General features: G+C 33.2%; 2 protein-coding genes and 1 long non-coding RNA gene across 3 annotated transcripts in view; 1 reads left to right on the forward strand and 2 right to left on the reverse strand.

Annotated features, from left to right (window-relative positions):
• LOC115453358 (serine protease HTRA2, mitochondrial) overlaps positions 1–745 on the reverse strand; it is a 32376-nt gene extending 31631 nt beyond the window's left edge. The window contains exon 1 of the mRNA XM_037439943.1: positions 511–745. Within this exon, the coding sequence (XP_037295840.1) occupies positions 511–533 (23 nt within the window). The 5' untranslated portion in view covers positions 534–745. The remainder of the gene's footprint in view (positions 1–510) is intronic.
• A 975-nt stretch (positions 746–1720) lies between these two features.
• The window catches only part of LOC115451032 (octopamine receptor Oamb), a 114598-nt gene continuing 103743 nt past the window's right edge, over positions 1721–12575 (reverse strand). The window contains exons 4-10 of the mRNA XM_037440033.1: positions 10633–10869; positions 7839–8040; positions 6809–6962; positions 6125–6404; positions 5587–5804; positions 5089–5247; positions 1721–4635 (exon numbers count right to left, since the gene is read on the reverse strand). Coding sequence (XP_037295930.1) covers positions 4632–4635; positions 5089–5247; positions 5587–5804; positions 6125–6404; positions 6809–6962; positions 7839–8040; positions 10633–10869 — 1254 coding nt within the window. The 3' untranslated portion in view covers positions 1721–4631. The remainder of the gene's footprint in view (positions 4636–5088; positions 5248–5586; positions 5805–6124; positions 6405–6808; positions 6963–7838; positions 8041–10632; positions 10870–12575) is intronic.
• On the forward strand, positions 6958–10873 carry LOC119189686. The gene is made up of 3 exons (XR_005112545.1): positions 6958–7301; positions 7887–8090; positions 10657–10873. It is a non-coding gene; the product is annotated as an uncharacterized LOC119189686 (long non-coding RNA).

The following is a 12575-nucleotide window of genomic DNA, read 5'->3' on the forward strand; positions in this document are numbered from 1 at the left end:
CACACACACCTTAATCGCACGAAAAAGTTCCTTCGAATTATAAACATTTAAAAAAACTTGTCTAGCCAGAGTCATTTGCTACAAAATTTGCTTACTGGTGAAAACATTTTTTTCATTTAATCCTAACAAAAAATAATCTAGAGTATTTAGTAATTCATAATAAATATACACAGTCGATACAGATACTATATATATTTATCGGCAAATTATTTTAATTATTAATTCAAGTCAATATTTTCTCAAAGTTCACGCAACTTAATTCAATGACTTATGCGAAATCAGCATTTTCAAATATTTTATTCAATCGGCATTGACATTTCGGCGAACGGAAAAGTAACAAGTGTTGTACTCAAGTGTAAGAAAAATGTTCGAAATAGCACGGGATTTATAGTGGACTAATTAATGTTGCGAAACATCTACTATAGGAATGTTCAAGGCAGACCTTTTCACTTTCAACAAACCTAGGTATTGTATGCGTAAAATATGTACCAAATATTTTATTCTACTTACCCTTCGACGCCTCCGAAATACATGGTGCCGTTAGCGATTCCTTGCAATTTCACTGAACAATAAAACTAAATTTAAATATTTTTTGTATCTTTTAAAATATATCGTTTATTTTTAAATAATGTAAACACTCTGTTACGACCAAATACACACTCTCTTATTCAGAAAGCGGCCGCTAAACTGAATGAATTTTTGACGTAAGAATGAATGATACATTATACGAGGCCGGCAAGCAGGACCGGCGAGTGACGAATGAACGAATGCGTAGTGGTGAGAATTACATAACTTTAACATTGCAAAGAATTAAGTTATCGTTATACGTTATAACGGGAATCGCTAGTTGATATTAACGATATTTTTGATACGTCATTTATAAAATTGGATCTTTTGTATGATATATTATATTTTGATTTTATGATGAGTTTAATATAATCATATTTTTTAAGAAGTACTAGTCATAAATTGTGTCGAAGCACGTGATATAGATATGACGTAAGTATAAATGATATTTAACGCTTATGTGGTAAATCTTTTGTATTTAGAACATTTTTCTATGTCAGATGGACTTATGTTTATAGCTTCAATTGGATGCTGCATGGGAACATTACTTTAAGAAGCTATAAACGTGGAATGTGGTATATTTTATGCCCGTGATTATCAGAAAAATGTTAGTTGTACAGTATTTTTGGCTTCTTTATCCCCGAAGAGCGAATTCTGGCAGAGAGCCTAAATCGGTGACATTTAGAAGTGTGAAAATTTGAACCGATTTGCTTTATAATATAAATTTTATCTGAGTACTAAAAAAGGTCTTTGAAATTGTGTTCCTTAGGAAAGTTAAATAGGATATGAAATATTTTATGAAGGTAGGAATAAATAGGAAGTTTCAAATTTACCCCTGTACCATATTAAAAGTCAATTCATCAAGGTTTTGAAAAGTTATCTAGAAAAGGTGTAAAATTGTAGGTGAAATTTTGTTTAGTAAATACATTATTTTTATGTTTGAGACTTAGGATATAATATTTTTTTTAACACTTCTGTGTATTAATAAAAGGCAATAATATTACCTACCAGTATTTTTTGGATATTTATCCCCTATGGGGGTATGATAAAGCACTTTTTTCTTCAAGTGATAATTATAACTGGTTTTAAATGTTACGTTACGAGGCTCGTAATACGAACGGTATTGAAGGTTTGGTAAATAAGTAAGCATACAGCATAAGTAACATCTCGTATATTTATACACAGATAATAATATTTATATCGTTCACACATAAACGTACAACACTCGCCTAACATATATTAAACATCGAGTATACAATCAAATAGTTAAGGAACGTTGAGATCTTTACATATCAATCATAGATATAAATGTTAAAGCGTATTTTAGAAAATATCAAAATTGTACTATGTTCATTAAATAAATAAATTTGTGCGACCTTTTTGAATCCAATATTGGATACTAAAGTGTTAATATCAGTTTATCTTTTAGTCAATTTAAATCATTCATCGAAGCTAATTCCCAAAGCAACGAAATATTCATAAAAATTGGTGCTGATAACAATATAAATTTATAAATTTACTGTATGTACCTATGTACAAATGTTTAATTAGTACATTTCACCATTTATATCCATGAACTTCTTGACTAAATACACCCATTTAAATTTTATTCGGTAAGGGTATTGCTTAATTTGTACCTTGAAGTTGTATAGATACTAATTAACTATCCAATGATTGATTGAAATATAAAGTTGTAATAAAAAAAAAATCAACACTTATTACTTGAATGTAATGATTGTTCAATATACTTTGGGTAATAAACCCTAAATAAGTAGACATAACATTTGACTCCAAATTATGTTAAAAAATAATAATGGAAAAAAATTATAGCCATAACTTAAAATTAAGTTTTTAGAATCTGATAAAGATTTAGTGATTGGCCGTCTAATTATTTTGGATATTTATACAAATATCTATATTTTACTCAAATGCCTATTTTTAAATATTTGTAAGAGTCTAAACAAAGAGTCATCCATAAATTACGTCACATGAATTTCATGATTTTTATACTTCTCCCACGTTCTTGTTGCAGGAAGTCACATTTTGTGTGGTCCCCTTTTTTATTTTCCACATAAAGCTGAATAAATTGAAACAGCTGTTCCGAAATTAGGTAAGTATTACTTTCTTTTATAAAATCAACAACAAATCATGGCGGGCGAAATTTAGCTTCATAGTGGCTGACGAGCAACCCTGAGGTTATAGCGAGCCGCTCACTATCTTATATAGCCAGAGATGTAACAATATTGACAGATTTTCGTTTACAGTTAACGTTATATGTTTTAATACTTTAGATAGTGACATGTGACGTCATAAAAGTTATGACTCCTTCAACCCCTTGTCATAATGTTACAATTTTAAAGTGTGACGTAATGTATGGATGGCGCCTTATCTGGATTCAGATTTAAAACAGTGTGTTACTGACAAGCTATATGCATTTTTTTTGTCTGTAGCGACATTCGGAGAGTTTTAAATTAAGATGTCATGCATGATGTGATGCAGAGCCAAAAGTACAGTAAGTATTATACGTTACATGGTATAGTACCAAATATATAACGGTATTTTGATAATTACTACATAAAATTATAATTAGGAAGACTAGATTGGAATATACAACAAAATTTAAATAAATAAAATGCAATATCTTTGGTAAATAATTACTGAATACTATTTGAATGAGTAATTTTTAATACTAAAATATTTAGTGAGGAAGGTCTGTGGAAATAGATTTGACGAATTCCATATTTTTAGAATGGACGAGATATTTTTTAAAAGATGACTAGATTTCTTATATTAAACTACAATCACAATTTAAAACAAAAATCTACCAATTTAGATGATTATTAATAAAATGTTTTGGGTTTTCTTTACAATAAGGACCCAATATAAATGAAATAGGGCGTTATGACGTAGTTTTAAACTGGCTAGTATAAAATAAAATATTTTGTTTTTATTTCCAACATAAAATCTCTGTTAGACTAACTGTAGAATTAGCCACAATGTTATTTTTTTTTATCTAAAATAAAACATTTTTATTCTAATTATAAAATTTTAACAAAAGTTGATTGGCGATAAAATTATGTATTACAGTGAGATGTCTAGCTTAACTATTTATATATTTTTTGTAGGATACATGGACATAAGATGATTCTAGTGTGTATCGTTATTACTTAGAAAATAATTGATGTGTTATATATAAACATTTTTGAAATTAAATAAATATTAAAACTGTATATGTGAATAAAATATAATTTTAGGATTATTACACTATTAAAAATATACTTTACAATAAAAAATCAGAGGAATTTCTAACTTGATAAAAATTTTTCTATAAATTAATGAAAGATTTATGTACAGTGATTTTATTTCGCAAAATGTATTATAATATTTCCTCGTTATATTTTTGGTATGGAGCTATAAAAAGAGTAAGAAAACTAACAACAAGGCATGTTCCATTTACATTGAAATAACATTTGTTTTTACACAATTAATTAGCTATCTAACATATAACAGTAGATACAGATCGAACAGTCTTTTCCAATAAATAATTCATTCCAAAACTTTATGCACATTAAAATCTACAAACATTTTTAGCTTGAGTTTATAAATTTTATAATAATTGCGGTATTATTTAGGAATGTAGCGAAGGTTCAACGTGATTTTAAAGATTATTATAATGTAACACAAAATTAATTTACTTATAATTCTTAGTATCTATCTAAATAGTATTGCTTAGGCTACCACATTATTTTTTTAGACAGACTAGTTACGCTTAATTTAAATTGGTAATATTTAAATTATAACTATGAACAAATCCAGGTAAACAAAGAAACTTAAAAGATTGGTTATTATGTAAAAAAAAATTAAACATTCGCTATATTACTAAATAATATAATATTTCGTTATAGATTTACATTTGACGTCGTTTAAGCTCTTCACCATAAATATTATTATGTTATTAACATGTCCTTACAGCGACAACGGTTATTTGTTATAAATAACGTTATTCGTTAAACGCATGCGACGGTGGACTGGAACTGGGGATTTTGCCGTCGCATGGCCTGACGTCACCTAAAAAAAAAAACAAAAATATTATTTACGTGTATGACATTACGTGTGTGACAAAAATAATAATATTAAATTTGTTAGTAATTTCTTTTCCTTTGCATGATGAATGTATGTGGCATACTGTACATAGATGGCGTTGTCCACAAGAAATATTCGTTTGGGGCAAGAAAAATTAATTATAGATCAGAAAGGTTACATAAAATTACGTAAGTAGGTTTAATATATTAATTATTTACCTATTCATATATTATTAATTAATAAAAATAAAGTACCTATTTAAGTAAACCATGAGTCGGCATATCATTCCGTAATTTAATAAAAAAATTAAGTATCTACTTAAGTAAACGATGTGTCTGTCGGCATATCATTCCGTAATTTACAGCATAGATATTTATAAATAAAGCTCAATTTTTGCTTCTCTGTGTATAAAAAATCAATAGATAAAGATTAACGTACCTGTCTGCAGCCGAACTACTCTGGGGAGGTTCTTGTTCCTCTAGCGAATGTGAGTGCGTGGGGCGATTGTTAGCGCGCCGGGCAGAGCCCTCGTCTGATTCCCGACGTTGGCCTCCGCCGCCGCAGAAACACTTGCAGATTATGCGTTTGAAAGCGAACCTGAATAGGGTAATTATGTAAAATACCATGTCATGGTCATCGTCATAGTCTAAATAGGCTTTAAGCATTAGATATTAGGTCCAGCATTAATAATTTTAGCGTACCTATCTACTAATATATCTAGAGTTTTTTTTTTATTATTTTAGAACGGCTTATAAGCCATTGTGTGACCTAATGATAAATCCGCCGCCCACAAACACCAACGATATCAGAGGACTCACGTATGTATTACCGACCCAAGTCAAAAGGAACAAGGATAACTAAAGGGAATTTTGGGCTTTTATCGTGGACAATTCCTTTACAATACAAATGTACTGAATGTTTAATCCTGAAACTCACCTAAAGTCTTTCGAAAAGAGTGCGTATATAAGAGGATTGATGGCGGAGTTGCAGTAACCCAACCAGAAGAGAATGGAGAAGACGATAGGAGTAACGCATTCTCCGCAGAATGCACGCACCACGTACACACTGAAGAATGGCAGCCAGCAGAACACGAAGCCACCGACTATGATGCCGAGGGTCTTCGCTGCTTTCGTTTCCATTCTGAACCGTTTCACCTGTAAAGAAAAGTTAAAAAGTCTAAATATCTGAATCTAGATCCACAATTTTTCCGTCAAGGCCTCATATTGGTTACACTTCCTACACTTTTTTATTCTGTAGTCGAATTTATTTTGATATGGGTTACAATTCCATTGTTTCAAATGAAATCACTCTAGATGATATCAGTCTATGATGCGCTCTAGTCCATCGAATCATTATGATATCAAGTAAGCATTAAATTATTTGACTTCATTTTATTACCATTGATATTAGAGTTCCAGCTAAGAAGATCAAAGACAGTGTTCAAAATAAGAAAACAGCATTATAAAATGCTCACCTGAGCCTTGATATTCCTTTTGCCCATCCGCCTAGTAGTCCTTGGTTTATCATCAAACTCATCATACAAGGGTCCTGGTGCGAGATGGTGCGGAGGCCTCACCCTAAGCCTGCTTTCAGTCAGCTCCCTTCCATCCCGTTCATAATGGACTGCATATAATGACGGGCTGGGAGAACGACTTGGTGACCGAGAGTTCTCATGAGTTGTACAAATCTGCTCTGATGAAGGATAGGACACAGAGATCTTGACTTTTTCGTGAGCTCTGCGGGCGCTGGAATGTCTGGAATATAGAAGTTTGATCGTTAATTCCATGAACAGAAAGCGTCAAGAATAATAATCTAGATTTAATTGTGTACACTGTACAGTGTGAAAAATCTAAATAATTTATTTGTACAGCAAAGATAACATATCGTATTACGTGATTCCTTATCGCTAAACTTGGCGCGTTAAAAACTATTACAGTGGTTTTAATGTTTCCTTCATGCTATTGTCATCTTAGAGTTTCTTCGCTAGCAATCTCAAAGATGACATGTGCATTACTTTAAATAAAAATGTGTGCTAGGTATCTTATAACACTCTCTTAAGCATCGCGCGTACGTCAACTTGTTGTCGAAATACACTATTATGAAACTTGGTTTCAGCAAATTAAACCTTACTCGTCTGGAAATAAGTAGTATAAATAACCTTCTCAGGCGTTCTGGGGAAGCGCTCAATGAAGTACTTGTGGAATGATTCGAGGCTGTTGACAACGGAGATCCGTGAGGACGATTAGAGCCCCTACCACGATGTATTCGTAAAGTCAACCGGTTGTCATCAAAACGGCTGCCCATGCCTTTGCCTAAAGAAAAAAAGAATGTGTTATTTTTTTAAGCTAAGCGCTAATAAATTCTATTTTTAAAATAGTACTTACATTTGTTTTGTCCAAAATTTATGTCAATATGGGAAAAATAAAAAACAGGTTACATACATGCATTATAATCAAACACAGACAATCTTGATTGAATTATACTGAGCATAGCTAACGTTAGGTGCAGATATCACGACAATTGTTGAGGTAAAGTGGTCTCAGTATTCAGATTGATAAAGTGACAATCTAGTTGTAACTATTGAGACAAAGTGCTGGGATATCACAATAAAAAAATAAGTTGTGCATTTTTAGAAGGATACTGAATTTTAAGTAAGTTCGTTATGGATACAATAATATTAGTAACTATAGGTTTTAATCAGGCATTCAACCTGGATCAAGGTTAGATCTAAATTTTATACCTCATTTTCAGTATAATAAAATTATAAAATTTTATTCGTGAACTTGATACGAATGACATGACATTAACCGTGTGATCATAATTTGATATAAACTTCAGATCTAAGCGAGAAAATATTTTGTAAAACCTTGATCCAAGATTGCGAATTAAACTAAGACCACATTGAAAGTAAAATGATGACTTACAGCTGTTTTCTATAAATGATCCCAATTTCAGTCTTTAATCCCATTCCGAGAATGAGCCAATGAATTAACTCATTTGTAAGCATGGCAAAAAACTTTGTTCTAATTTGTCCATTTTTGAGATAGATCGAAAAAAGCGATTGGGATCGTTCATTGAAAATTGCCTTCAAGTTACTAATAGGTACTATAACCATCAAGTTACAACACCAGTGGGGAGGGCATTCAATAATTTGAAATTTATATTTACAGTCACAATTATAAACTCACCTTTAGTGGTCCGGAATCCTTGATTGATAGCCTTAGTGGTCCTTACAGCGGCTTTGTAGATCCTCCAGTAGAAGAACAGCATCACAAACATGGGGATGTAGAAGGAGCCGAGGGCTGAGTAGACGACGTAACCAGCGTCGTTGGTGAGCTCGCACGTCCAAGGACACGGTGGGTTCGGAGTCCGAAGGTCACCTTCTTCAGGCTGTGAAAGGAAATAAGAAATTTTTCGAGTCTTCGCACACGATTTGTAAGGTACGTGTCATAAGCATCGCATATTACTCCGAAGAAGTTAGGGGCCGTTCAAATATTACGTAATTTTTTCTTGTAAGACGTTACGATGCGTTACAGGGGCGGGAGGGAGTCTCGTACAAAGCGTAATGTAACATTGTTTTTTTTATTTTAAAACAATAACAAAGGTACTTTAGCGACTTTCCGGTATTTTGCAATTCAAATAATTGTGAATATTACAAAAAAATTACACTTTAGAGTTTTTGGAGGGGGGGGTCAAATATCTTCAAGAATTGAGTTACGTAATACTTGAACGGCCCCTTACGAGCACTTACTTAAATGCAGGTCGTGCCTTCTTCTTGTTCCTATTACAGATAAAAATCCTATACAGTACGATTACACGACAACAGATGGGTGAAGGATTAAAATGATAATGTATGAGATCGCTACTTACTATTACATGGTTCTATGTTAATTTTTATTTATGTTGGAAAAATTTTATATACAATTTTCATGATGGTAAAAATTTTAAAAGGCAATAATTTATGGTTTCCCCTTTACTCATCTTTCGGGATTATTGGAAATTTTCACTGAAAATGATATAGAAAAATGCAATATATAACTGAATTTCTGTAAAAAATATTACATAAGTCAGCGATGTGACATGTATAATCTATTAGTAATTATTTAGGGATGTTACACGTAAAATTGTAATTATAATGCATTACGAAGATTTTCAGTTTAATTGAATTTGCTTTAAGACATCATCATAGAGCAAGACTACAAAGCAAGAGGCCGATATTAATCAAAGTTCGATGAATCAGGAACTATATTGGCATGCGGAACTTCAACGATAATATTATTATCTTAGCTCTGAGCATAACATAATGTAACCCTAGATCATACTACACTGTCGATAAATACATTAAGTTTAATAATATATATTGCTTTCCAAATATACCCATATATCGGAGATATTATGCGTAGGTTTTCTAACAAAATTTGCGCGTAAGTAACCTTGGAGTTGTTAACATCAGAAAGCCGGTTGTAAAATGTAAACCAAAACCTTTCTCCAATACCAAATATAAAGTATTAAATCTATACTATTATATAAAGCTGAAGTTTGTTTGTTTGTTTGAACGCGCTAATCTCAGGAACTACTGGTCCAAACTGAAAAATTCTTTTTGCGTTGGATAGCCCTATGTTCGTGAAGTGCTATAGGCTATATATCATCACGCTATACCCAATAGGAGCGGAGCAGTAATGCCTAATCTCAGGAACTATCGGTCCGAACTGAAAAATTCTTTTTGCGTTGGATAGCCCTTTGTTTGTGGAGTGCTATAGGCTATATATTATCACGCTATACCCAATAGGAGCGGAGCAGTAATGGCTAATCTCAGGAACTACCGGTCCAAACTGAAAAATTCTTTTTGCGTTGGATAGCCCTATGTTCTTGGAGTACTATAGGCTATATATCATCACGCTATACCCAATAGGAGCGGAGCAGTAATGCCTAATCTCAGGAACTGTCGGTCCGAAATGAAAAATTCTTTTTGCGTTGGATAGCCCTTTGTTTGTGGAGTGCTATAGGCTATATATCATCACGCTATACCCAATAGGAGCGGAGCAGTAATGGCTAATCTCAGGAACTACCGGTCCAAACTGAAAAAATATTTTTGCGTTGGATAGCCTTTTGTTCGTGGAGTGCTATAGGCTATATATCATCACGCTATACCCAATAGGAGCAGAGCAGTAATGGCTAATCTCAGGAACTACCGGTTCGAACTAAAAAATTCATTTTGTATTGGATAGCCCTTTGTTCGTGAAGTGCTATAGGCTATATATCATCACGCTATGACCAATAGGAGCAGAGCAGTAACGGCTAATCTCAGAAACTAGGAGTTTGAACTGAATAATTCTTTTTGTGTTGGATAGCCCTTTGTTCCTGGAATGCTATAGGCTATATATATCAACACGCTATGCCCAATAGGAGCGGAGCAGTAATCGCTAATCTCAGGAACTACCGGTTCTCTGAAAAAATATTTTTGTGTTAGATAGCCCTTTGTTCCTGGAGTGCTATAGGTTATATATCGTCACGCTATGACCAATAGGAGCGGAGCAGTAATGAAACATGATGCAAAAACGGGGACAATTTATTAGTTTTGAGAGCTTCTGTTGCGTGCGCTGCGTAAACGGTTAAAGTTATGCAACAATAATGTATGACGGGATTGTTCCTCTTAAAAAGTTCTACAAAAATATATCATAAAACAAAGTCCCCCGCTGCATCGGTCTGCCCGAACGTGTGAAACTCAAAAACTACCCAACGTATTAGGATAAAATTTGGTATGGAGCCGCGGGCAAAAGCTAGTTAATAAATAAAACTAATTAAATTACTGATAACACTGAATTTAATAAAAATATAATGCAATAAAATTTCGTTGAAATGTTTGCTCTAACAGTATTTTTTAATTCCATAAACTTATTATAAAGAGTGATTCATCAATTTTTAACATTTTTATATTCCCCTGCCTCAATAGACTTTAACATAAAGTAATAAAGTACATACTCTTTTGTCTTTCCATCCAACCAGGGGAGGGAAGCAGATGACAAACGACAGCACCCAGAGACCAGCGATGAGCGCCTTGGCCCGCTTCCGACTCATGATGCTGGGGTAGCTGACAGGCCGCGTGACTGCCACGTAGCGGTCTAGCGAGATGGCGCACAGGTTCAAGATGGACGCTGTACACATCCACACGTCTACCGCCAGCCATACCGAACACCAGACGTGGCCGAATATCCATATCTGGAACATGATTGACAATAATGTCTAAAGTTCACCAAAACACATTCAAAGATAAGGGAAATATTTAAATCAAAGTTTTTAAACCTGCAAAATAATTTAAAAGAAGTTAAATTTTTATAGTCACTGGTAAGTAATTAAATTTGGAAGTTATGTTTTTAATAATAGACATAAGAGCGTCGAGAATTGAATTATTGAAAAAGGAGGTTATTTACTCTTGAGTTTTGATATTGTTTATATGACTACGTTGATCTTTATCCCATTTGCCATCGGAATGTTTGGAATGTTAGCCGGCTAACATGACAGCTACATGACATTACTCGTGTCACGGAAAAATAACCTTATTATGTAATAAATAATGTTATATTCCCGTGACACGCGTAATGTCATGTAACTGTCATGTTAGCCGGCTACCATGTCAAGCATTAAGTAGTTATCACCTTGTGTACGTCAGTCGCTATTCGGGCGGATATAAAATATATCCTACCAGCACCAGATGTAGTGGCGCAGTGAAGAATAATTTCATACTAACGAATACTACCTCAGGGGCAAATACGGATTTCCCAAAAAACACACCTTCTAAAATATTTAATCTCTACGTAAAGTTACGTACCGTTTATAACAAACACTCTTCCTCACTCCTTAAAAATTAATTCATAAACTTAAATACATAAAGCAAATTCAGTACACCATCTTAGCTTTAAATCCGTATAACCTTATAATTATAATCCAAGAATGAGAACGTGTATCAAACGTAGCACAATTGTAATACCACAATACGTCATCCCCTTTAATAATTACTCGCTTTGAATCGAATGCCACTACAACAAGTTCTCGATAGTGAGTTTTATAAATAAGTGAGTTTTGTGTGCGGAATTGTCCGCAATTCTTTTCTCGGAAGAAAAGTCTGAGTGCGTACTTCTCTGGGATGAAAGTAGCATGTTAATTGTTAATCCATGATAAGCTTATTCTATGTGACAGATTGTGAGCAAATTGCTTGCTTTTATTTCTTTGTTTTAGTTGAGCTAATAATGTCAATATCAATACATTTTATTTTATGAATATTCGGTTCATAACAGTGTAAGCATAAAGCTTTCTTTATATCTAGTATAAAGTAAGATAAAGGGCCCCATTATTCTAAGTTCACGTAAAATACTATACAAATTAGTTTCTACAGAATTTAAAAGATGTAAGTAACGTGCATGTTTCGTTCATTTCATACTCAAACGGCATGTCGAAAACTACTAGCACTACGAAGGCTGTTAAACTTAAATGTAACTTGCCAACTAAGTACGTTTCATACGTCTGAAAGTGAACACTTTGTAAATCAAAGTTCGGGTGTGATACTAATAACAGGCAGTGATGTAGCTTGCCAGGCGAGCGGCTTGCTTGTTTCGTCAAACGTTAACATAATGAAAATGCAATTCGTTGCGCAAACGCTGCCACCTGGTCACTGAGAAACATCACACTACTTGTAACTAACTGATAGTTGCTTAAACAACTTCTAATTTTGTAGCATAAGCTAAATGCTTTTTCTTATACGAGTATTTTTTATATTTTCAAAATCAGATTTTTGTATAGATGGCGCTGACGTTTCATTGTTTAAGCTATGAAATGCTAGTGTTTTAGGAACTTACGAAGCGGGAAAGGCCTTACACGCGAGCGAACCTGCGGGCGCCACCTAGTATACAATATTTTATTAGGTTTGA

The sequence above is a fragment of the Manduca sexta genome, chromosome 18 (assembly GCF_014839805.1).
Source record: "Manduca sexta isolate Smith_Timp_Sample1 chromosome 18, JHU_Msex_v1.0, whole genome shotgun sequence".
Taxonomy (NCBI): domain Eukaryota; kingdom Metazoa; phylum Arthropoda; class Insecta; order Lepidoptera; family Sphingidae; genus Manduca; species Manduca sexta.